Genomic DNA, 26,533 nt, shown 5'->3' with positions numbered 1-26,533 from the left:
AAAAAATTAGAATACTGTGAAGACATCAGCCCAAATTTTACAGGGCATGAATGTTTTAAACAGTTTCACACATAACTCATCTACTAACCTGAAAGCACCTGCACAGGTTTTCCCAGGTGTCATTAAATTGCTTCACTTTGACCCAATTGTCTCAGTTAGGTTCAATATAGGGAAGACTGCAGACTTGACAGCTGGCCAGACGAGCATCATTGATCCGCCATAGGATGGGTAAGCCGCAAAAGTTCATGGCTAAGGAGGCTGGCTGTTTACAGAGTGCCGTGTCAAAGCATATCAATGGAAAGTCTAGTGGAAGGGCAAAATGTATCAGGAGAAGATGCACCAGCAGAAGAGATGACCGTGGCCTTCAGCAGATTATCAGACAGAAGATTCAAGAATCTGGTAGAGATCCAGAAAGAGTGGAATGAGCCAGGAGTCAAAGCTTCAAAGCTACTTCTGAGCCAACGTCGGAAGCGACTCAACTGGGCCAAGGAGAAGATGGACTGGACTGTTGGCCAGTGGTCAAAGGTCCTCTTTTCCAAAAAAAGTAAAGTGTGCCTTTCATTCAGGAATCAAGGTCCAAGTGTTTGGAGGAAGACGGGTGAGGAAAGGAACCCAAGCTGTTTGAGGTTCAGTGTGAAATATCCACAGTCAGTCATGATTTGGGGTGCAATATCCAGTGCAGGTGTTGGTAAACTCTTTCTTAAATCCAAGGTCACCACAAGAGTCTACCCGAATGTTTTAGCTGACTTCATGATTCCTTCTGCTGATGATCTGTATGGAGATGCAGATTTCATCTTCCAGCAGGACCTGGCCCCTGCCCATACCGCCAGAAGCACTAAAACCTGGTTTGATTGCCATGCCATCACAGTGCCTGGCCAGCCAACTCGCCGGACCTAAACCCCACTGAGAATCTTTGGGGTATGAAGAGGAACAAGTTGTCCATCAGACCCAAAAACAAAGAAGAGCTGACAGCAAGCACCAAGGAAATCTGGGCTTCCATAACTACCAGGCAAGGCCACAGACTGATTGCCTCAATGTCACGGCGCATCGAGGCAGTGATTAAGGCGAAGGGATTCCCAACCAAGTATTGAAGATTGACATTTCATTTGAAAAATACTACATTTTGATTAATTTGATGTGATCCTAATTTTTTTTTTCCCTGCAAAAAATGAGACGTTAATGGTGATGTCTTCACAGCATTCTAATTTTTTGAAATCCCGTTTTCGTGGGTTTTATGAGCTGGAAGCCCAAATTATGTACAAATAAACACTACTTGAAATCATTTAAGTTGTGGGCTCTGAATCTATGAAAGTTTAATGTTTTGAATGGAATTATGGAAATAAACTTTTCCATGATATTCTAATTTTTGGGAAGGGGTCTGGAGTGGGTCTCCATGCTTCCATCTGCAGGACAGTGGGGGAAACTGCAAATATTTCCTCATAAATCCATCACAGCTGTGTTTAGAGCTGGACAGTTTACCAATCCATAAAGAAAAGGGCCAACAAAGCTGAAAACAAGAGTTTCTTTATTCACAACAGAAAATCCAAACAAGATTCAGACAAGTTTTTTTTCTTCTTTTAGCTGGGTAACAAAGAGAGCTAATTTCCTCATCTTATTCAGTTTTCTGAATGAAGACCATCCAAAAGTTCAGCTACAGGCTTATAAACATTTACTTTGCAAAGGCAGAGGTGTGTCTTTAGTTTAAATTCTAGCTATGGTGGCCCTGAGGTGAAAGATCCAAAAATAAAAGAAAAACTAGAAAAAAAATGACAGCCTCCTCTTCCATCCCTCCAAACCCTGCTCACCTTGCCCCGACAGACGCTCAAGTCAGTCCAGGGCTAAAGGCTCATCTTCAATCTTTACTAAAGCTGTCTCCCCATCTTTTTTAATCTCAAACACCTGAAGAATAACCTGAGGCCCGTTTGCGCTCAACCCCTCTGCTGACTGCCCTGGATGGACAGGTGATGCTAACTGACTCCTGGACACCCTCCTATTCTCCTCCCGCCTCTGCGACCTGCTTCCAGTCCTATATCCTTTGTTCCTCCTCCTCAGAAGCCTCTGGCTCCAGGAGATGTTTGAATACAGCTGCAGAGGATTGCAGCAGCTTTGCATGCCATTCCCCGTCACTGAGGATGGCGCTCGAACGCACCGCCTCCGCATGTCCTCCTCCACTGCCTTGAACACCAGGTCTGTGATGTCTCTGCGGAGCCTCATAAGCAGCACAGGGTCTTCAACCTGCCGCATGTCGGCCAACATGACCTCATATCCTTTCTTTTCTACATAGAACACTAATCTTTCATTTATCATTCTCTCCATTATTTTGCAGATGTTGCATGTTAAAGCTATTGGTCTGTAGTTTCCTGGCTTTGTATCATCCTTCCCTGGTTTCCAGCTTTGTGGCAACTTCCCTCCCTCCCAAACTCTATTATACAGTTCTAATAAATGTCTTAGCTGAGTCTCTCAAGTGACTTATCATTGTGTAACAAATCTGATCCTTCACAGGTGCTGAAAGGTTAAATTTCCTAAGTGATCGGTTCAATTCTGTCTTTGTAAATGGCATATTCAATGAATCATTTGTGTTGTCAACTTGCTGCAGCATCTCCTTGTTCTCTGCTAGTGTAATGTCTCTTCCCCTTTGACCTTCTTTACTAATATTACTTGAGCTATGGATTTTAACAAAAGTTTTTGCCATCATATCTGCCTTGTCTTCTTCTTTTACCACTGTGACTTCCCCTTCACTTAATACTGGATACCAATTTTCACTTGTAATGCCATTCATCCTTCTGATAATTGACCACACCTTACCAATGTCTGTCTCTCTCCCCACAGAATTACAAAAGCTCCTCCAACTGTCCCTCTTTGCAGTTTTAATGGTTCTTCTCACAATAGCTTGTGATTTTTTATATTCAACGAAATTCTGATAATTCTGATTTCTTTTTAACATCCTAAAAGCTTTATTCCTGCACCTAATTACTGTATCACATTCCTTTGTCCACCGGGGTACAATCTTCCTGTTTCTGCTTCCTTTCAGCTTTATAGTCTGGTTTGCTGCTACCAGAATTGCACCACACACAGATGAATTTAGATCATCAACAGTAACATTCATATCAATTTGCTGCATCTCCAGATCACTAACTCGTTCAAACGTCTCCCAATCTACAGATCCAAAACACCATTTGTGCACACCCCCTGTATCATACCTCTCTATATCCAGGTCTATCTCAGTCTGTACCGGATAATGGTCACTTCCCACCGTTGTCTCTTTAATTAGCTGCCATGAACAAACACCCGCCAAAGAATCTGACACTAATGTGAAATCAGTTGATGATTCTGTCCCATCCCTACTATTGATCCTTGTACGGCTTCCATCATTTAGGCATACCAAGTTTTTAACTTCCATTAATTCTTCAATTACTGCTCCATTTCGATCATTGTAATCTCCCCACAATGTGCTATGAGCATTGAAATCCCCACACCAAATTACTTTCCCCCCTAAGTGCTCCCCAAGTTCTTCCATTACTTCCAGTGATAGTCTTTTACATGGGTTATAAAAATTTACTACCTTTATGCTTCCATTTTGTGTCCAAGTTTCAACTACAATATACTCCAGCTGTGTACCTTCTCCCAACATTCTATACTGAACTCCTTGTTTGATAAAGATAACACACCCTCCCCCTCTACCCTCCCTTCTATCCCTCCGAATACTCTCATACCCTGTAATAAAAAAATCCAAATTTGGTCTGAGCCAAGTTTCCTGAATACAGATAATATGTAGTTTCTTTCTAAGATTCTTGATAAATCCCTTAAATTCTTGCCCATTTGTTATTAAACTTCTAGCATTCCACTGTGTAACTATCAGACTGTCCTCTCTCCTGGTCCTCCTGCCTTCGCATCTCCCCCAGTCTCTTATGAACTTGCTCCCAGGATATATCTTTTATACCACAAAATTTCTCTGCCCCTTTTACAATTATTTTAATCTTCTCTGTTTTGTGTTTAACTTGGTCTGTACAATTTATTGCATATGCAATGAACAAAATCATCTTCTCCACTGTGATTGCTGGATGGGTTTCATCAATCTGTCTTCGGTCAATTGTTGAAAGTTGTTGATCCGGTCCTTTCCCATCTTTTGCCTTTTTCATTTTCTTGACCGCTTCTGCATAACTTATGTTTTGTACTGCTTTAACTTGCTCTATTTCCACAGCTGCCCTCCTAACTGCACATCCCCCGTATGTCACCCTGTGTTGCCCATCACAGTTACAACATTTATCCTTTACACTGTCACATTCATCATACCTGTGTTCACCCCCACACTTTGGGCACCTCTGTTTCTCCTTGCACACCGCTACGACGTGCCCATACCTCTGGCATTTATAACACCTGAGGGGAGGGGGAATGTACGGCCTTACTGGAAAACTCATGCACCCTATCTTAACTCTCCCAGGAAGAACTGGTTCTTGGAATTCCAGCATTACAGTCACACTGTCAACTCTTTCCCCATTGACCGTTCTCATCAGTCTTTTGATCCTGCTGACATCACTGCCAGAAATACTGCATCTATTTTTTTTCTAAATCTTCCTCTATTGGAATGCCTGTGATTACCCCTCGCACCACTTTAGACTCCCCCAACACCTTTCTCTCTCTCACTGTCTTTTTGCAGATGTTCTCAGTATTTAACACTTTATTTTTCTGTTCTTCCATCTTAACGATTATCAACAAATTTCCATTTCTGAGTACTTTGGCTAACGTTACCTCTCCAAACCTCTTTTTCAGCTCTCTTGACAAAACAGTCGGGCTAAGTTGTACCCCTTCATCCTCCGGCCTAAATTTCAATATTATTTTAAGCTCTTCTCTGACAATCGTTTTCCGGATTACACTCCCATCATCCGAACTATTCCCCTCCGAACTTCGTTAGCTGCCCTGAGTTCCTACCATACTGTCATCCTCTCTTCTTCTTCTCCCTCTCCTCGCCCCTTTCCCACTATGAACCGGCCTCCGATCTCCTAAATCCATGTCCTCATCATCTGTTACCTGAGTTGCCATTCCAGTCCAGTTGCACACCAGTTTATGCCAACCACCAAACTACGTAATCCAAATCCGCAGTCCAGACTCAAAGCCAAGCCTTCTCCAATGTTCCCTGCCACCAGCTGATCAGGAGGAATCCTTTAAAACCTTTAACACTAAGTGAGAGAGGCGAGGCTGAGACGGTTTGGAAACGTATGTGGCCGATCGATCAGGCGTGCCGATAGTACTGATACCAGTACTTTTATCTACTGGACTGATATTAGCTTGATAGGATTGGTACTTTGTTTCTATATTTTCTAAGTCCAGTATGTAGCCCTCTGAATTGTATTAATTTTTTTTTCTTAAATTAGAAAACATACTTCAAAATGCACTATGAAAAATATCTGAAACTTTTTATTTTGACTGTCACCTTTATTATTATAGCGCATATTGTATTTAACCAACAGAAATTGATCCAAAGCGCTTTATAAAGAGGCACTTTTATGTTCCAGGTCTCCAACCATCCCCCTCACAAAAAAACCAAACCAAAAAAATTCGCACACAGTTTCAATATACATGAAAGCTGAAACACCTTCTCCAACCACAATTGCAGAGACCAGCAGTTTATGAAAGAGGGACAAAAAACCCTGCATCTCTTAATCTTAAATACAGTTTAGATGATGCTTGAGGTCAACTGAGAGATCATTCTTGGTTCTATGACAGCAGAGGTATGACCCCCTTTTTTGAATAAACTTGGATGGTCAGTTCTACCTGGGAAATAAATGTTGAGCGTCTTGCAGGAGGCTTTGCAGGCTTTAATTGCAAACAGTGCCATTGGATTCTTTAATGTACAGGGAGCCATAATAAAGCTGCTAACACTGGAGTAATGTGATCTTTCTTTTTTTGTCACAGTCAGTAATCTGATAGGACTGGTGAGGTTTGAAATGAAGCTGTAAAGTAAAATTGTTAGTAAAAGAGGAAAAAAAAGTTTTTTGTTTTCTCTTTTAATTTTGAGATTTTTATAGCTTTTTTGCAACTTTAATCTCAGTTCTTTTTCAAACCTGGCTCTTATATGTATAAAACCTTAAAATAAGTTTATAACTTTACCTTTTTTAACTAAGTAAATTTTAGGTTCATAGAAATATTAGTTTTCATTTGTTACTCGCAATTTTATTTTTAAAATTCCCTTAAACATAATTCATTTAGTTTTTTTTTTGTTTGTTTGTTTGTTTTTTGATTGATTGCTGATTGATTTTGGCACTTTTGGTCCGCCACACCGTGGCCCCGCCCTATCTCGTTGATTGACAGCTCCGCGTTCCTGCCTGCGTCGCTCTGCCCGGCCTCCGCCATCTTGCCTCTCCCTGCCTGCCAGAAGCCGAGTGCGGAAGTGGAAAACGGCAGTGTGCGGGGCTCAGGGTTCCGCCTGTGGACGGCCAGCCAGATCCTCCAGCCGACACAGCCAGCTTTCCATCACATCTTAACGGTTTCGTAGCGCGCCAGAGACCCGGGGGGCAGAGATGGCTGGACGGTTACCGGCGTGTGTTGTCGACTGCGGCACAGGGTAAGCTGTTTAGTCCGGACCGCCGTGCAGGCAGACGGGCAGCCCGGGGGGCTGAGGGGGCTGTCAGTGTCAGCAGGGGCAGCAGCCATGGGTGTGTGTCTGTGTACACTCACAGCTGGGCAGCGAGCGAACATGCTAACAGCGACTTATTACTGCTTATTATCGGGAGCTTCAGGGTTAGTTTAAACGCCTTCCTGTCCTGTTTCTCCTTCCTGTCGCTCAGGTGGTGTTTTCTGGTGCAGACCTGAGGCAGGAAGGGTTCCCCTCATTCATCTGGAGCTGGAAAATCTGCACCTCCGCTCTCATGATAATATCTGATGCTAATAAGATAAAATTTTCCTTGCTTGTGTTTGCTCCCACTTTTTTAAAAAGATTGTAAAAACGAGTGTAATTCATAAATCTCTTTGCTCACTAATTTGGGATTGAGCATGCGCGGCACTACTTCCTACACAGCCTACACTTCCTCATTCACGTATTTTAGTCCATATATGGTCGTCTCTCGGCATCCGAGCGTGGTTTTTTTTTTTATTAACTTCTCTAATTGCGCCTCTTTACCGGCCTGCCGATTCTTCTCATAACGACTTGATCTCGGAGATAAAAACATATAAAACTTTGGTATCGGATGTTGTGTTAGAGGACAGAGGAAAAAAACAGAGAAAGACAATCTGAGCTCCTCCTGCAGCTGCTTGCATTGATCAGAGTATGTGCAATGCTCTCGGAAATTTGGTATCAATCCCATAAAGTAAATACAGGGCCAGCTTTGCCAATATTAATGCCGATACTTTTAACTTATTAAGCCAGGTTATGTAGAGGAGAGCAGTCTGTCATCAATTATGAGATGAATCATCATTAATTTGCAAATTCTGAACGTATTTTAATCACCACCAAATCACTGTCATTTTTACTTTACACAATAACTAGCTACAACACAACAAAACACACCTTTCTCCCCTATCCTGCAATCACTCTCTGATTTATTTATTTATTTTTTTAAATTTGGTTGAAGCTAACAGATTTTTCTCACATGCTAGCTAAGTATTACAGCCATGTCTATAAATATCTGGACAGCGACACAGTTTTTATGAATTTGTAGCCCAATGCTGCCATGATAGAAATGATTTTGTATGCGTGGTTTTAATGGAAATGCTGTGTTAGGTGTCAACAGCCTAATTTTGGGTGCAGACTTTCTGTTAGATGATGCATTAAACCATGCATGACATTTGAAAAATGCTGTTTCCTTTTCTATGAAGGAGGAAGGAAAGAGTTAGAGTCAGTATTGAAACATGGTCATATTTATTTTAGTCTTGTGGGATATGAGAATGTTTTGTCATTTTCCAGGCTCATAGGTAATTGGAAATAAAATAAAATGTTAACAATTAGCTGAAGTTTTGGAAAGGGATGATTCTGAAAGATATTGTTCAGCTGTACTGTTCCCTTTTGGGGACTTTGGGGGGAAAATGAGGTCAGTCCATAAGTATTTGGACAGTAAAACAACTTCAGGGTTTTTTCCTGCTTTAAAAAAATGTTGACATCCACCAAAAAAATGTTGGCTCTTCACAGAAGGAAAATCACCAAGACTGTGAGAAAAATGTAGCCTTTTTACTCAAGCTGAAGTCATACTCATGTGCATGGCCACCCTGAAAGGACACTTTGGAGAAAGTTTTTATTAAAAACGTTGTTACTGTTGCCACTCCAGTTCATGTGAAATGAAGCAGTCAGGATGTGATGAAAGTTCTACAAATCTGAAGAAATTATTGCATTAACTCCCTTGGAACTGCTGCCCTTTTCACACGCTGCAAAAACTATAAATGAAATGATTGTTTTTAATGATTGAACCATGTGATGAGTTCTGAAAGATGAGCAGGACTGTTTTCTTTTTTTATGAATGAGGAAGGAAGGCGTTAAAAAGTCTTTCTGTGAATTATATTTTTAAACCTTTGTTTTTTTTGTGCCTTAAAAACATGTTTACAACATTACAGCTGACATCATTTTCTCTTATTTCTACTGTAGAACGATCCATAAGTATGTAAACAGATGAACCATTTCCATAATGCTGCTTCATAAATGCTGCATGATGCGTTTAAGTGCAGATGTTCTTTAATATTCCTGTTTAGGACATGTTGCAGGTTTACAGTCAAAAGTGATAAAAAAAAATACACAAAAGTGTTTAGGGGGTAAAATAAAAACCAGAAATTAGGATGGTTTTCTGAGGTGACGGTTTTGGTTGTTGGAAGTATCTTGTGTGTGTGATTATACACACAAGAACAGTTGATCTAATGTTTCTGGTCATTTGATGAACAAAATGAATCTAAATGTGAAAAGAAAATGATTACAAACTGGTGAAAGGTCAAAAGATCTTTGCTGGGCACCACAGTGCATTCAAAATGCACCAACTGAGTCGTGATAGGAGTGCAGCTTTATCTAATGGCTTGTTTGAAATATTAAAATTGACTGTGCAGCCATTTTCAGTAGGCTCAAATGCTGCAAGAACGTGAACAGTAACAAACAGAGGGAGGTGTTTTTTATCCCAACTACCTGCAGCCCTGGCTAAAAGGTGCTGCCGGTGTGATAGGTGTGCTTGCTCTGTTAATCTGGGCAAAACGTGCCGTGCATTGCTTGCATGTGGAGGCTTGAACTCGTCACAGTGCATACCGCTCGTATCAGCAGCCTGCCTATCCCCTCAGGCTGTTAACCAATCTACTGCAGCGAAATCTGTGAGCTAATTTCTCCTCAGCGAGCAGACGGCTTCATAATAACCCTCAAGTTCCACTTTTATACACATGCAAACCTCTGACCAGAAGAAAGAAGAGTTTAAGTTTGATTGTTTTCTATTTTTCCAAGTAGAAACTTTGCGGCGGAGGCACACAGTGCCAGCTGTGGGCAGATGTTTTACAGCTCTGATGGGGCTCAGCAGCTGCCTCTGACTAATACAGTGACCGCTTCACATCCTTTTACACATCATCAGGCCTCTGAGTGGCCAAGATGATGTTATCAGATTAGACTGAAAGAAGCTCAGTCACGGTCATACTTGTTTTTTGGGTTTTTTTGGACACCAAAGCTTCCTTAAAAAAAAACAATCGTAGGTGTTGCAGCTGAGGTTTGGGTGGAGTCTTCTGTCTGAAGCAACCTGTGGGGGTCTCCTGACATAAGTTCAGCGGTGTCATAAATAAAGCTCATGCTGGACTTAAAAACTGTGTTTTCCAATAAAAATAAAGGATAATTTAGCTAAAGGCAGCATAAAACCTGCAGCTCGTGTTGTCCTGTGCAACGATGTGTCCGCTGTCGTGCTGGGTGACGTGCTTTTTTTCTTTTTTTTCTCTCTCTCTTTTTTTTAAATTTAAAAGCGTGTCCGGGCAGGTCAAAGTAGGCAAGCTAGGACGGCTCTGTGGAATGAAGGTTTTCAGAGGACTGTTGTTGTTACACATGTGATACAGCTGTTAGTGTTTACGATTGCTAGCACAGGGTTTTTCATTTTTAGCTGTGTCCAAGGCAATAAAACCCTGAATCGTGGTCATTTTTGTGACGAAATTTCGAAAATTTATCTTCTTTAAATAAATGGGAAGTTGAGGTTTAGGAGGTGGATCAGGTTAGTGGTTTTATTGGTTCTCATTTTTCTCAAAAGTTTAGTTTTCTAGTGTTTATTCACACACTTTGTTTTAAACAGCTCTTTGTGTCGCAGAATAATGTTTGTGTGAGTGTTACTTGTATCATAAAGTGCTTTGAGTGCTTGAAAAACTAGAGAAATGCAGTATTAACAGAGTCTGTTTACCATTCAAAGTGTGAAGCTCCCTTGTAGCATGTGTCAGATCATCATCATTAATAACTCTGTAGCTGTGACTTTAACAACATGAATGTGACTAATTACGCACTGATGAAGGAAATTAAGTTGCACAACATTTTTTATGGCAACTTTTGTCAGCCCAATCCGTTCCTTAATCAAGCAGCATAAATCTTTAAGGTTTCCTCAGAGACAAACAGCTCCAGTGCTTTCCAAATGGCGACCCTTGGGATTTTGTGTCAGTTAAATATTGTCACTGTAAGCACACAAAAGTAATGAATGATATTTAAATTTACTGCATTGCTGAAGACCGTTTGCCTTCTCCTCTCGCTGTCTGAAGCATACACTCTGGAAAAGATGAACCTAGCTTCCAGGTATCTTAAACGATCACTTTTTTAATGGCCACTAGGGGGCGAGAAATGTGTTTGCAAAAGGACTTCCAGTCCTAGAAAAGTCTGAAGACCTCTGTAAACACTTGCCTGATGTGTTGATGATTTCAGTCACTCGTCACGTCCAATGTTAAAACACCAAGATGGTGACGGCGAAACTGCTTAGCTCAAGTTTTCATAACGGGATGTCAATGGGTGATGTCATAGCAGCTATGGGATACATTGCTGCCTGAGATCACTCACATGTCAGCAGTGCTTTCCATGAGCGTTTCTGCTGCTCCTTCTTGGCCTGACTGAGGTCCAGAGGGATGCTGCTCACTCACAACGACACGGTAAATCAAATCCTGCTTTATCATCCTTTGTGACCCTGAGGATTCTAATTTACAACACAAACATCCTATTTATAGATTCAAGTTCACTGAGGTCATAGCTCACATGAGCTGATTTCCCACAGACTCACGTCACTGTTTTAGACTTGGAGATAAACTTTCACAATGCAATAAAGGCAAAAAATATATTTACATTTTCATTCATTGTTACGTTTTTTTATTTTTTATTTATTTTCTTTTGTGAAAGGAGCCATTTAGGATGTAAAACAAATGGAAAGCACCACACTTTCATCATGAAGAAAGAAACTGTGCATTCACCGCGCCTGTTCACACTTCTTCTCTGTTTTGGGCTCCACCACCCAAGAAACTCGTTGCTAGCTTTGTGTGCTGTTGGTGCAGATGAAGCTGTCTGCAGAGCAGCCCTCAGTTTCAGGCTGTGGTTTTAATGCTGTGGCTGGTGGGTGCAGTTATCTGTTCTGTGTGGCTTAAAATAACTTTGACTAAACCAAAATTCATGCGATAAGCTGCATGGTCTCTTAATAATTCTGCCTCAGTTTGTCACTGTGAGCGTCTAAAGTACAAAGATCTGAGCTCATGTGAAGTAAAAATATTGAGTCTGCTGAGTCTCACCTGACAGTTCAGTAAAAAGAGACACGGCAGACATGGTGACATCATACAGTAGGTCTCCAGGCTCCAGCAGCGCAGGTTTGGTGGGCTTCCCTTTGAGTTTCTGCTGTGCTGTTTTTTTTCTGGCTGCACCTTAAAACAAATAAAAATCTGTGCTGGCCAGAGCTCTGTTAATATTTCAATGTGCTGCTCAGATAAAGTGTGAAGATGCCAGATAAGATTTTACCGTATAACCAAAAGTTGTTGAGCTGAAGCGGAAAAGAGAGAACTGGGCGGTGTTTTCACTCTTGCCTGTCAGCTCGTACCTCTTGCTGTCAGAGGACTTTAACTTTATTTGACCCCAGAAACATAAATCAGATGGTGGAGCACATCTGCCCAGCTGTGAAGCAGAGTTTCCCTTTTTGTCTCCCAGCTACACAGACATGCGTAGATCTGCAGAACATGTGGGCTTTCTAACGGGGATTTCTATTTTTTACATTTTTCTTTCACATTTTTCACAAGTTATCAGGACGATTTAGTTATTTTTGTGTAAAAGCTGATGTTTTCTCACAGGCTTTGGCCATGAGATCAGACAAAACAAGTGGTTAAAAGTGTTTTGTTTTTTTTGTTTTTTCTTCTATGTTCACCATCCCAGCCGGTTGCTTCTTAATCGTACATCTATGCTTCCTGTCTGTATTTACTCTACACAAACTGCAGCGTTTCCTGTGCATCAGAAGGTGCTGTGCAGGAAAAAGAAACCTATGATTGGACAGGAAACTCAAAAGCCATCATAACTGTCTTACAGGGTAAATATTCTAAATAGATGTTTGTTCCTGGATAAATCTCCTGAGGTTCATCGTCTCATTTTAAGGAGTTTCAGTGAAATATTACAGCAGCTTGAGGTCAAACAAATCTAATGAATTCATCTGTAGGTGAAAAAATTTAGAAAATATGGGAGGAGAAGTGATGACATGATTGAACATATTTTGTTCACAGTTCAGTTTTTATTTTTATAGCCATAGTTCAGAACAACAGTTGCTTAAAGGTGTTTTATATTGTAAGGTAAAGACGGTACAATCAGATGATCGGCTGTGAGCAGCTTCTGGTGACTGTGGGGAGGAAGAACTTCACGAAGAGGACAAAACCTCAGATAGAACCAGGCTCAGAGAGGGGCAGCCATAAGCTTCAGGCTGTTTTAGCAAGTTCCCATTTTACTTTTGGAGACTGTAGAAACTACAAGTAAGACAGCAGTCTGAGAGAGAAATGCTCTGTTAGGATAATAAGGTACTGTGAGGTCTTTAAGAGTTTGAATGAATGAATTCCAGTCTAGAAGTAAAAAGTACATGAACTAATTTTTCAACATCACTCTGAGACGGGATGTTTCTAATTTTTCTAACAATAATCATCAAATGAAAGAAAGCAGTCCTACATTTTTATTTAATCTACACATCGAAGAACATACTGGTCCAAAATGACTAAAAGATTCCTCACAGTATTGCTGGATTCCAAGGTCATGCCATCCAGAGTCAGTATGATTAGAGATGGTGTTTAGAAGTAGAAAATTAGGCCATTATGTCTGTAAGAGGTGCCTGTAGTTAAACTAATTTATTAATGTAAACTGGTCTCGTAGGTAAATATAGGTGGGTATCATCTGATTAGCATTTAGTTAAATGTTTATTTACATTTAAATATTTTTTATATTTTAATAATATTTGTTCCTGATTTCTTATGAAGAAGATCAAAAGCGAGCAGCCTCATATGAATCTTATCTTTAAAGTTGGTATTTGAGTCGTATTTTTAGGACATTTGTTGTGCCATAACTTCAGCGTCTTTGAGATACTGGTGATGTCCTTCCGGCTCCTCGTTTTGCAAAGATGAATTCAAAGCAGCCACTGTTGTGACCAGGATGTGGTTTGTTTTGCCCGCGGTGCTCTGGCATTCGTCAGCAGGGTCCTCTATCGGTCCCTCGGGCCTTGTGTGCAGGAAGTACAGGAGCCCTGAGCCGGGATCACATCTGGTTCACATGTGCCTGCGAAACATTGTTCAAACAGAGGAGAGATGGTTGTAAACTCAGTTCTTTGATGTTAAATCTGAAGGTGTGCTCTCTCAGGATCAGGCATTCTTAAATCTTAAACATCTTAAATCATTTATCATGCTTACAGATTCTCTCGTACTGCAGAAACGCTGCAAATGCAGCTGCCCGAGTTATATGAAAGACGCTTGATTTCCTTGACAAACATAGACGAACATAGTTGACCAATACAGCATGAATGGCTCTTTCAGGGGGCTCCCATTAGCAATCCCCAGAGTCGCTGCTGCTTTTGGCACCCACCCAGTGCGCCTGAGGGACAGTGACGCCATTGATCAAAACGATAGGGCCAGAAATAATCTTTACTGAAGGAAAAGGCCTTGCATACAAATGCAGTTCCAGCAGACTCGATGTCCACGACGTGCAGCCTGTTTCCCTGTAGTGAAACTGATTGTTGTCTGTTGCAGTTACACCAAACTGGGGTATGCAGGGAACACAGAGCCACAGTTCATCATTCCATCATGTGAGTATTTTGCATCCTACATATTTAAACCAATTCTGCCAACAGGCCTCAGCAAATGTTTGACATTTTTCCACTTTTCTAATGTCTTTAGTCATAAAATACACCAGATTTTATCAGTTTATTTTTTTCTCTGTTTAATTCTCTCTTTTCTTGTCAGGTATTGCCATCAAAGAGTCGGCCAAGGTCGGGGACCAGGCCCAGCGTAGGATGATGAAGGGGGTGGATGATTTGGACTTCTACATCGGAGATGAAGCCATAGACAAACCCACGTATTCCACTAAGGTACGAGACCTTTAGAGGAATACAGAGAATCCCGGTCGATGTGAATTTCATCTAAACAAGGAGAGATTGGATATTTTATCAAGGCTCAAGCTGGGCTACTTGGTTTTGGGGTGCACTGTGTAGATTTTTCGCTGTACTCGAGTCAGACTAACAGCTTGTGAAGAGGCAGACTCAGGCAGCGCTCCCTTCTATTTTTAATTTGTGAGAACTGCAGGCTGAGCTGGACTCCCAGTGCTAAAAGGTGGGATAGATGAGCCTGTAGGAGTATCTAAACTTAGTGGATGGTCTGTGACTTTGCTGAGGGTTCAACTGTTGAGTGTTTGGAGGCTGCGGAAGGACAGCTGCCATCTTTAGCTTCCCAGAATAGGTTTCTGTAATGTCACTGATGTCACTCATTAAACGGAGCTTTGTTGCAACAGTGGCCCATCCGTCACGGCATTGTGGAGGACTGGGATCTAATGGAGCGCTTCATGGAGCAGATCATCTTTAAGTACCTGAGGGCCGAACCTGAGGACCACTACTTCCTGTTGGTAAGAGTCTTAAACACAGGGCCTCTCCAGAAATGTTAAACATTCAGTTTAACTGCAACTGTCACTTCTTAGAAAGATAAAAATAAATGAATTTAATGCTCTGCCGTGAATATGTTTGAGTATTTGTAGGTCTGTGTTAGTGTTTTTGATCTGCAGAGTTTTACTGTTAGGTCCAGACTTGAGTCTAACTGTACCACATCCTGTGTTTGCAGACGGAGCCTCCACTGAACACACCAGAAAACCGAGAGTACACTGCCGAGATCATGTTTGAGTCCTTCAACGTACCGGGGCTCTACATTGCTGTGCAGGTCAGGCTCCCTTACCCTAGAGCTCTAGTTTGTTTGTTTGACTGTGGAGGCATGTTTGTGTCTTTATTTTGCAGTGAAAACTAGAATTAATTCAACTGCACAGGGGTAACTTGATATTGGAGTGTAAAGTTTGCAATAATAGGGTCCTGGAAATTTTATAGGGCAGGTGGCTCTAGCTGGTAGCTGTCAGCTAGTTGGTCTCTGTGTGCTGTTGGAACCATTTGGAACATTTTTAATGATGTTATTCATCAACAAAAAGGCCGCTGTGGGGTTAATTGTACTAACAGACCGTACAAAAAGTCTGTGCTCCAGATTACTGAGTGAAATTCTGGAGTTTTATTTGCACTAATTAGCAGGTTCCTGTGTGACGCGCCCATACTGATACTGATATCTTAGTGTGAGATTCAGTTCAACATAAAGCAAAACTTGAGATTCTGAAATGTATTTTACTTAAAATACTTTTAATGTAGCGTTTGTTTTTTTGTTCTGTTATGTTCTATTATAAAGACACAAACGAGCCTCCGTATGTGAACAGAATATGGTCATATATGGAGGAATTTGAAAGGTTCAGTTATAGCATGTCTGTTTTGAATAACTTTTCATATCATGTGATCATGTGACCATGTTTAGTTCACAGCAGTGTGTCACAATCACTAGCACTGCTGAAGTGTGTGACATTCCCATGTGTATGTGTGCATGACAGGCCGTGCTCGCTCTAGCTGCCTCCTGGACATCCAGACAGGTCGGGGAGAGGACGCTGACGGGTACCGTCATCGACAGCGGAGACGGCGTCACCCACGTCATCCCTGTGGTGAGTATACAGATCACGCCATTGAAGGACACGCCTCCCTGAGCTGCATTTATTTTTGTTTTCTGTTCATTAGAAGAAAATGGAAAGTTTCAGAGGGGAAGCATCGACAAGACAACCGAGAAATGTTTTATGAAACATGAAATGAAAGTGATGGTTTGAAAGTTTAAAATTAAAACATTTCTGATTCTGAAATGAGACGCGTCATTTCTGATCTGTTTACCCACCTCAGTAAATTTGAAGTAAAGACAATCATTTAAAAAACATTTATAAATCGAGCAGTGGAGGGTCTGGTGTTTCTTTTTTTGCTCAGTGAAGGTAAAATGGAAACAGAGCAGAGTTCTAGTATAACTTCCAATGTGCACGAAGAACCAGCAAAATTTGGTTTATAGACCGAGTTTATGTGATTGGTGTGTTTCGGCATGTGGCTTTCATTACTGAAGTTGTGCCTGAAAGCTCTGCTCTTTTCTTATAAATGTACCTTTTTTTCCTTTTTTTTGTTCTGTAATTTACTGTTTATGTGAAAATTAAACATATTTTTTTGCATTTCCTCGTACATTTTCCATTTTCCCTGTTTTCCCCTTTTCACCAGGCTCCTTAACTGTTTTTTCCCCTTTCTGCCTTCAGTGTGCACAACTACCTTATTGCAGAACCTCTTTTATTGAAACGATCCATCTTGATGTGTATATGAGACGTGAGATGTCGAGTTTCTAATATAAATCAGAAAACAAAAGTCCAGAATTTCATCTGATATCTTAAAAAAGCAAACTGTTTCGGAAATGTGTTTTTAAACCTTTGGAGAAACTAACCACTCACATGCATCTACTTCCTGGTTATGACTAACCAAACCAAATGTTTTCTGGTGTGTGCTTTAGGAGTTAAATGGAGTTTAATGTCGTGTGTACAGGAAGCAGGTACACTGTTTTTGCTCATTAAAAAATGCTCCTGTGCTAATTTTGGTCAATTATTTCTACAGCGTTTTAATTGATTGCTGTTTTCATTATGGTCATTTGTAACTGTTAATAAACACAGATGGCTTTCATTTACCTGTGATGCGGAGCAGCAGTGTATGTAAAGAAGGGTTGCCGAGTTTCTTTGAAGTTTTATACACCGTGTGCAGTGTTTATATATTTTTCCATTTTGCTGAGTAACCGGATAGTGCCGATTTTAAAAAGTAGGGCAGAGTGTCTCGGAGGCTGGAAGGAATTACTCAGTTTGAGGAAATGTGCTTGCAGAATTCGTTCTGAGGCTGAATCAGCGAGTCTGCTGAGCACGCTCACATCTCCGTGGGGCCTCGCAGATGTGATGGAAAAACACATCCAGCTTTAACCGCTGGAATCTCTGTTTGGTTGTATGACATCCTCTATCTTCCTTTCTCCACCTGTCTCTTTCTCTTAGGCTGAAGGTTATGTAATTGGCAGCTGTATAAAGCACATTCCCATCGCAGGGCGAGACATCACCTACTTCACCCAGCAGCTCCTGAGGGAGAGAGAGGTCGGCATCCCGCCGGAGCAGTCGCTGGAGACGGCCAAGGCAGTGAAGGTACAGCTCCAGCTCCCACCGCCGCCTCTGCGGTGGAGGCTGTTATTATAGTTATTCAATGTGTCAGCAGTGGCATGCAACATGTTGGTCTCCTGTGGCTGTAGAGGCAGAAAACATCCCCTCGCTCTCTCTTTGCTCTCACACACAACACCACGCTCAGTGTGGTGATAATGTTATTAAAGAATCTGTAATGTTCTACTGACGGTCATTAAAATATCATTGTCATACTGCTGAATAGCTACAACAAAGACAAGCTGCAGCATGCAAATGCAATAATGAGTTTTAGTGTAAAAGGATCGGCAGTGTTATATCTGTATAGCTCGAATTTTCTGTTTCTGTGCACAACAGAAGCTGAACGCTGTTTAAGAAAAACAGCAGTATGAGACTAATTTCACTCCTTAGATTAAAATGCTTCAGCTGAAAAAGAGCCAGAGCACTCGAGCTTCGTTTACCGCAGTGACTCCACTGCTTTATTTTTTAAATCAGAGAACAAAGTGGGACTGCACTGCCTTTATCTCACAGTGACAGCAGGTGGCGCCATCAGTCTGTCACAGGCAGCAGGCATCCTTCACACACAGTTTCCCTGAAACTCATCCTGAGACGATTCCTTGTGGGACACAGACGGCACACTTCAATATTTTCTCTGTTTTTTGCAGCTAAATTCGTGTCTCAAGAATTCATTATTTTTTCCTCCAATTAATTTTCCAACTTTCCCGGTCACGGATTGACGTGACTTTTATGTTAATGCTCTTCCTTTTATTTTTCCTCCCTCTGTCAGTCACTATATTTTCTTGATTCGCCCCATTTCTCCATGTTTCCTCCATGTTTATTAAACAGCTTGTTATCCAGGACTTTGTTCTGGATGTCAGGGGCCATTCTTCATTACCCCGAAACAGAAAAACAAGAAATGAAGTGAATTGAAATAATTAACATTAGCACTGTCTGTCGTGCATATTGCCTATCATGTCTGGAAATGTTAATTCCCGTGCCGCCTGGTGTGCTGGCACCGTGTACCCCAGTCCCTGCAAATCAAAATAATGAGTATGGGGCGCTGTTAGTGCTGCACGATTCAAATGTGTCGGTGCCTAATGTCCCTATCACTCCGGCATTACAACCCATGATAATAGAAGCTGTGACACAAATAGAGCCGTGATGATTAAGTTGGCAGATTCCGCTTTCTGTGACCTGATATAACACAACTTTTTCCTGTTGCTCTGACCACCAGGAGCGGTTTAGCTACGTGTGCCCGGATCTAGTCAAAGAGTTCCAGAAGTACGACACGGACGGCTCCAAGTGGATCAAGCAGTACACCGGCATCAATGCAATTAGCAAGAAGGAGTTCACCATCGACGTGGGCTATGAGCGCTTCCTGGGACCCGAGATCTTCTTCCACCCAGAGGTCTGTCTGTGCCGTGCAAATCATGAAATGCAAATTTGACCTGCTGAGACGTGGGAAATTGTGGTGTCAATATAGGAGTTTATCAGGATTGTTTACACATGCGCTTCATATAAAGACAACATGTTAAAGTTAAATTAAAAAAGGGAATTTGTGAGTTTGTTTACTTTACAAGTTAGTAAGCAGCTAGTTTGACACACAAAGCTGTGGGGAAACCAGTGTGTGTCCTGCTGTTATGCTGCTCTGCTGCTAACTTGCAGGACTGTAAAGAAACAAGTCAGAGCTGTTCTGCTGGATAAACTATTAAAGAGCCCAAAAATTACCAAAAATTAAACAAATGAACACACGCCCCCAGTCCCACGACATTATTAGGAATCACAAAGCTCTGATATTTTGTTATCCCTGCAGTAGGATGGCTTGTGAATGTTTTTTGCTGCTCATAAATGCTGATTAGGCAGCTCTGCTGTTACCTCAGTGAACCACCCGTGGTAATTAACTGCACATCTTTGTTTTATACTTTGCTGTTTAATGGCTACATTTAGTATCTACCTGCACGCTGCACCCGATGACATGTCAACCTTGTTTTTTCCTCCTAGTTTGCCAACCCGGACTTCACCCAGCCCATCTCCGAGGTGGTGGACGAGGTCATCCAGAACTGCCCCATCGATGTGAGGCGTCCTCTCTATAAGGTGAGCTGACACGCATGAAGACCAAACATCTTAAAAAGTGAAAAAAATCTGCATTTTTGTAAGGCTTATTCACATCATGCTGCTGTTGGTGAGGGGGGAAAAGAACTGAGGCACACACTCCTGTTTGTGCGTTTGATGGATTGTTCAGGTAAAAAAAACAAGCAAACAAAAAAGAAAAACAGTTCAAAATAAAAAGATTACAACAGATCAGATGGTGTTCACCATGCTGAGCTTGACTGTTTTCATGAGCCCTTGGAATAAAACATGTTTGATATTATCCCAACCCCATGGTGGGAAAAAGACCGACTTAACACGACCACTTTGCACCAAACCATCGAGGTAACAGGAGCACGCCACAGCTTTAGCAGACTCAGAGCTGTCACATCACATTTTCACTTCCATTTTATCATAGCCAAAAAATGATCCAATAAATAGTTTCTTGTATATTTATAGAAAATTGAGCAACAGTGTGATAATGTTTATTTTTTATCAGTAAAAATCATCTTTAGCTTTGTTCAGTGTGTGCGTTTTCTTTTTGGTAAATCGCTCTGAAACGACATAAATGAAGGTGGAAAGTTTCTAAAAAGTTCAGTTATGCAACTGTTTATAGGCTCATCATCTTCATTAACGCCATATCCATGTTTAATCTTTAAATATCAACGTTCGCATCAATACAGGTATTTCTCTTAGAAAGCCAGTATTACTCAGACGTCTCTTTTGAAGAGTCTCATGGGAATGTTTGTTTAGTTTGAAAGAGAGAGGAGTGAAAAAGTAAGAACCACAAGTCTTGAAATGTTGTTTTTTTTTTTTTTTTTTTTTTTTTGAGCTTTTATTAAAACAAAAATCATGTGACGTGATCATTTGTTGGGTTTTAATGCATTTGGAGTTCAGTTTGTGAGAGTCATACAGGCCACTGGTCGGCTGCAGGTCACTGGTGTTAAGCGTTTGTGTGACTTTTTTCGTAGCTCTGTAATAGCCGCGTCCTTTTTCTTCCACAGAACGTCGTCCTGTCGGGAGGCTCCACCATGTTCAGGGACTTTGGGCGCCGTCTGCAGAGAGACTTGAAGAGGACGGTCGATGCCCGCCTGAAGATGAGTGAGGAGCTGAGCGGAGGCAAGCTCAAGGTGAGCAGAAAAAATGAATTTACACTGGGCACGGATCGATAGTTCTCAAGCAGCTGAATTACAAAATGGCACACAGGTTTATTGAAAGTAGATGAACTAATTTCAACAGCAAATTTCTCTCTATAAAAATCTAATGAGGCTTAAAAAGATTTGAAATATTTCAGGCTCAGGTAAGCAGGGCACAGTTTTTTATAGCTCCATAGCTGCTCAGGTCATAAAGGTGATTCGTTACGAGCGGACCTGCAGCTGTAAATCTACCTCAGACGGTAGAGGAGCAGCAAGCAGCGACTGCAGCTAATTTAAGGCGGGCCAGAATGTTCTGAACCTCAGAATAAATCTCCTCGGTGTGCGTAAGTAGAGCAGGAGCAGGTTCAGGTTTAGCAAAAATGTCCAGAACCTTCTTTAAACACTTATTTAAATCACATGCAGATAAACTTTTAAGATTTAAGTAATACCAACCTCCTAACTGTTGATTCAGGTTTCTCTTACTGTACTAAAAGCTTTCCAATAACTGTTGGAAATGGAGTTTTTCAGTCATGCCAGCTCACATGACCACAGTCTACACTTAAGTGAATAAATGTGCTGATATCAGAGCGATCCGTCCCTAATTTTAACGTCTTTACACTGAAACCCTTCCAGGCCACACGGTTGCAAACTTGTTTGTTAAGTATAATTTTGCACCATCCTGGACAGCTGGTGGGATCAGGCTTTGTGAGTCAGGATTAGAGAGATATCCAATCCAAAACTATCAGATCAGCAAACTCTTCCTTTTACTCATCTGTGACAAGGTACTTCTGACTCTCTTCTCCATCCACCCCGCCTCAGCTGGACTCTGTTCTTCTCCTCTCCTGTGAGCTCTCACAGCTATGTGTCATTAAAAGGTGGAATTACAATTACATTCAAGGAAAACAGGATAGGATCTTCTTGGCCTTGATTTTGTGAAGTTGTTTCAGTTTGATGTCACTCGCTCGATGTCGTTATCCCACATTTATTTATATTAAGATATAGTTGACACACTAGGGGGCACCAGCAGTCACAGGTTGTATATAGATGTTGTCATCACCTGGTTTATTTGTTACATGGGTTGATTAGAGGTGGACGCACCGTAGAAACCACACCTGTATGTTATCGATGGATTCCTGTTCTGCTCAGAAAAGCTCAGTAAATGTGAAAATATTCACAAGTAAAGCATCAGTTACTTTTAAGTATAGTAACTTTTAAGTACTAGTAACTTTGGCTAATTCATTAAAGTCTGAATATAAGGCGGCACTTTGTTTTTGGAGCTTAGTAAACCAAAAACAAAGTCTTAAACACTGATTTAGATTTTGAAAACATTGAGCAACTGTCAGTCAGGGTTCGTGCACGGTTGCACGGTTTCAAATATAATCTGTGCTGATCAAAGTTATTATTTCTTGTAATCTGACTACTACAGAGTCCTCCCCTGGCTGCATTCACTCTGTAGCTCTCTCAGCTTCTGAAATAATCTTTCCTCTGTGTTTCCTCTGCAGCCCAAACCGATCGATGTCCAGGTCATCACTCATCACATGCAGAGATACGCAGTGTGGTTTGGTGGATCAATGTTAGCATCAACTGTAAGTATTTCTCATGTCGTCATCATCATCATCATCATCATGTGGTTAAACTTTGTTGCAGGAGAAGGAAATCTACTTTTAGATTCACCCGCATGTCAGCTTTGCTCCTGTGTGGCATTTAAGGCCACACGCACTTTAGTTAAACCCTCATTTATTGTGTCGTTTCTTTTAGTCCCTCTGAGTGGAAGTGAGTGCTGTGGGTGGTTGTGACATTTCATTATTCTTTTTCCTCCCCTGTCTCTTGATGAGTTATTTGTGTGAGCGAGGCGGATAATTTTACCAGCAGGAAACGAGAGTGGGAGCGGAGTTCTCTGACAGCTGATTCACCAAAGGCTAATTGATGTTAAAAATCGAATGATTCGATAAGAATAACAATCCTTTTCATGTCTCAGGATTCACAGTTAAAGAAAGTTTTGTCAGATAATCGCAAACATCTTGAGTTTGTACCTCGACCCCTGTTTACCCCCGCGGTTTGGTCTAAATTTAGAACCAATATATCAATCAGTCGAAATCAAACATCACAAAGGAGTCGTGCTTTTAATAAATACAGTCCAATTCAAAGCCACTCCACCACACGTACAGTTCAAACCTCAAACAGTTAATTAAAGAAAAACTAAACTAAGATAAAGCCACAGACTGTATGTAAAAGAGGGAAGTACTTTTCAGGTTTGTAAAGTGAAACCTGAGTTTTGAACTTTAAAATAATTTGCTGGAGGTGTCACTCTGATCTCTCTCTGAAAAGTTTGAATCTTTCTGCCAAACATAGTAAAGTCCTCCATCAGCCTCTGGTGTATTTATTACACGTCTGCTATATTGTTATTGCAACAGCATTCTTTATAATGACCAGCAGGGGGCGAAACCTCTGTTTGCATAAAGATTTCCAGTTGTGTAAGAGATTAAAAATACAGTTTTATTCATCCCAAATTTAGGAAATGTTTGTTCCAGCTGATGTAATAGTAATAATAATAATAATAATAATAATAATAATAATAATAATAATAGTTCGTTCTGTAAAATATGCTCATTATTAGAGTCTGTGAAGGTCATCCATAGAGTTGGCTAATGGTTTTTCCGTTAAAGGAGAATGGACAGTACCATAACTCGCCTGGTTGAGCAGGTCACCGTGTCATTCCTCTGCTTTCCTGTCAACTCTCTGTACTTCCCTGTTATAGAAATAACCTGCCAAAATCTCATACTTTTGTCACGATAAGCTACTTTTAGATCTTGGAAGCTTTGTGTTTTTGTGCTACTGGATGTTTCAGTTCAGATAGAAAGTGTTTATGAGGGTCACATGAGTTCAGCACCATGTTTCATCCATGTCTTCGTCGATAACTGTTTAGTTTTCCACCACGCCTCCTGTTTCAGGTCTTTGGCCACTGATTGTTTGCAGTATTTTGAATGTTGACAAGCTCCTGTTTTGTGTTTCCTCAGCCGGAGTTCTACCAGGTGTGCCACACCAAGAAGGACTACGAAGAGATCGGGCCGAGCATCTGCCGCCACAACCCCGTGTTCGGAGTCATGTCCTAACTTTCTGGAGTTGTGTTGGCAGTTGGAGGGTGGGGTGGGGTGGGTCGGGTCTGAGGCAGTGATGTTAGGCAGCGCTTGGTGGCATGTGGAGGTGTGTGCAAGAATCCAGGAAAAGGAGGAAAGAAAAAAAAAAAAAAAGAGAGCCCAGACCAAACAGACGGGCTGGAAAACGTGTTGTGAATGTTTTTCCGTTTTCTTGTTTCTTTTCTTTTTGTTCTTTTCATAATGAGGGAAAACAGTCTGTAAGCCAAAATGATTTTAAGACCATTTCTGGATCTGTTGAGTGGCGATGATGATGACGGTGTTGGTGGATGTTGGTGGGATGGTATTTTCCTGACACCAGAACATTATTTATGCGAATAAAACGCGAGTCCAGGCGAGATCTGGTGACTCTCTGAGATCACGCTTAGAACATATTTTTGTCCTTTTTTCTTTCAGCTTCAGCATCTGCCTGTCTGTTTGCATCCTGGGAAGAGCTTGTTTATATTTCATACTAAAGTTTTTATATGTAAAACTTGGGGAAATCAGGGGTTGAAATAATGTTACGAATATCAGTGCCAGCGAGAGACTGTTTTAATCCTCGGTGCAGCTTTGATACGCAGTATTTACTGAGTTCGAGTAGGCGTCGTCCTTTTATTCCCCGCGTCCTCGCTGTCTGCCCTCTCATTCTTCACACACAGACCACGTCAGGTTTCCAGGAAAGAGAAGTGAAACTGAATAAGGATGACTGTCAGACCAGTATTGTTAGACTAGAAGTTTTTTTTTTTTATTATTGAATACCAAATTATGAAAAGAATGGGATTTGTGTATTTAATGCAACATTCCAATAAAGGCTCAAATTTGTTTCTAAGCGCCGCTGTCGTCTTCGTGACTCCTTATTAGAGTAAAGCATCAACTGTATCAAGTATCCATCTCAAGCTTAAGAGGTGACTATGTTAAACTATTTTTAATCCCGGATCGGTTGAAATGGAGCGGTAATGGAAACAAACTCTCGACTGACTACAGTCTTCTCAGGTTTTGGAGTCTTTTAGTCACCCGCCTTCAATCACTGCTCAATCCAACCAGCACCAGTCTCCCAAGGGTCTCCATCTGTGGGCCCACTGGAAGCCCTTCAAACAAGCCCCTTCCCAGGCTCAGCTCCAGGATGGTCTAGGTGAGGTTCCTTAAATCCAGTGGTGGATCTAGAAAATTTTACATGGGGGGCCAAAGGAGGGGCAAGGGAGGGCTAGGGAGGGTGACACATGTGAAAAGCCCCTATATGTAAATGGAGTCCACATATATGCCCCGTGTCCTAGCAGACACGGGGCATGCTCCTACATGGGGTTTGGACCTCTGATGAAGGCGGCAATATGAGAGTCAGGGATGGTGCCAGTCTTTGACCAAGTGTCAAGTCTTTTTAAGAAGAAAAAGCCTAAAAGTGACTGTTCAGCAGCCTCCCATCAGGTAAGATGGAAAGAGATGGAAATGGAATTATTATAAGCCAAAAAAATTAAGTAAAGACATCACCTGATCATAAAACCCAGGATCTGATTTTCCATTTTGAGGCCTATAAGAAGTAATGACTCATGATAAGAACAAACCACCTCAGAGTCTGAGGGTTTTATTACCGTCAAACGTCAGGAAATAGAAAGTTCAGTATATCACTGAGCAGAGAAATCACACCCCAGAAAATATCCTTAAAAAAACTCGCTCTGAACTTCTGACCTTCAAAACTTCCTTTGGCAGAAAAAGTCAGGTTCACTCTGCAGTTGTTCCAAGCACGAATCCCACAGAGCGGCGTGTGATGAGGAAACCGTGCAGCAGCACAATAGTTCAGTTTATAAAACGTGACACGCAGGTAATGACTGCAGAGGATGGAACACAGGAACGATGGTTAGAACTTGTTGCCATGCAGCACGAGGGCGTGAAGCTTTTCATACATGTCCTCGTGTCTGTGAAAAAACGGAGCGTCTGGAGGAAATCCACAGACCTGAGGTGAGGTCAATTGGAGGCTCAAAATCACCGGAGGCTGTCAGTGGCAGTCTGCCGCCTTCAAGATTGACTACTGACACGTCCTTCCTATCAGCCAGTTTAAGGTGGAATAGACTCTGGCCTCCTGCAGACCTGCACAGCAAGAATTCCCAACAGGACTACGAGCCACCTGCCAGGGGTATGCAGAGGGATTACGGAGTCGCTGAAACAGCATCAAAAATTGATTGTGTGCAACATCTCTCATCAGTCCACAAGATGGACACCCAAGTAACTGTTTGCCTTTCACTTTGATGATGATCATGGTGATTAAAAAAAGAAAAAAAAAAAAATCACACGCCTGCCTCAGCAGCCCACTGCACACATTTATCAATACCTGATGACGAGAAGAGATGAAAGGATTAAGGATTAACTTTCAGTAAATACATTTAAAAAGTAAAAGTAAAAAGCAAAAGATTTTATTTAAATTATTAATTTTAAAAGAGCATCTTAAAGGTGTTTGTTGTATTTACCCTCTGCACAAACTGTAAGTAAAACTTACAGTCACCACC

The 26,533-nt window shown here is 41.4% G+C and overlaps 1 protein-coding gene across 1 annotated transcript; it reads left to right on the top strand.

Moving 5' to 3' along the window:
* Positions 1-6,338: 6,338 nt before the first annotated feature.
* On the top strand, positions 6,339-24,869 carry LOC134645832 (actin-related protein 3-like). The gene is made up of 12 exons (XM_063499435.1): positions 6,339-6,562; positions 14,161-14,216; positions 14,374-14,498; positions 14,918-15,028; positions 15,241-15,336; positions 16,040-16,147; positions 17,543-17,686; positions 18,912-19,085; positions 19,679-19,771; positions 20,770-20,895; positions 22,404-22,487; positions 23,919-24,869. Exons 1-12 carry the CDS (start codon positions 6,519-6,521, stop codon positions 24,012-24,014), a joined length of 1,257 nt encoding a protein of 418 aa, XP_063355505.1. The 5' UTR covers positions 6,339-6,518; the 3' UTR covers positions 24,015-24,869.
* The last annotated feature ends 1,664 nt before the right edge of the window (positions 24,870-26,533 follow it).

The sequence above is a fragment of the Pelmatolapia mariae genome, linkage group LG16_19 (genome assembly GCF_036321145.2).
Source record: "Pelmatolapia mariae isolate MD_Pm_ZW linkage group LG16_19, Pm_UMD_F_2, whole genome shotgun sequence".
NCBI classification, from domain to species: domain Eukaryota; kingdom Metazoa; phylum Chordata; class Actinopteri; order Cichliformes; family Cichlidae; genus Pelmatolapia; species Pelmatolapia mariae.
Note: the sequence above shows the minus strand (reverse complement) of the source record. Positions and strands in the feature narration are given on the sequence as shown.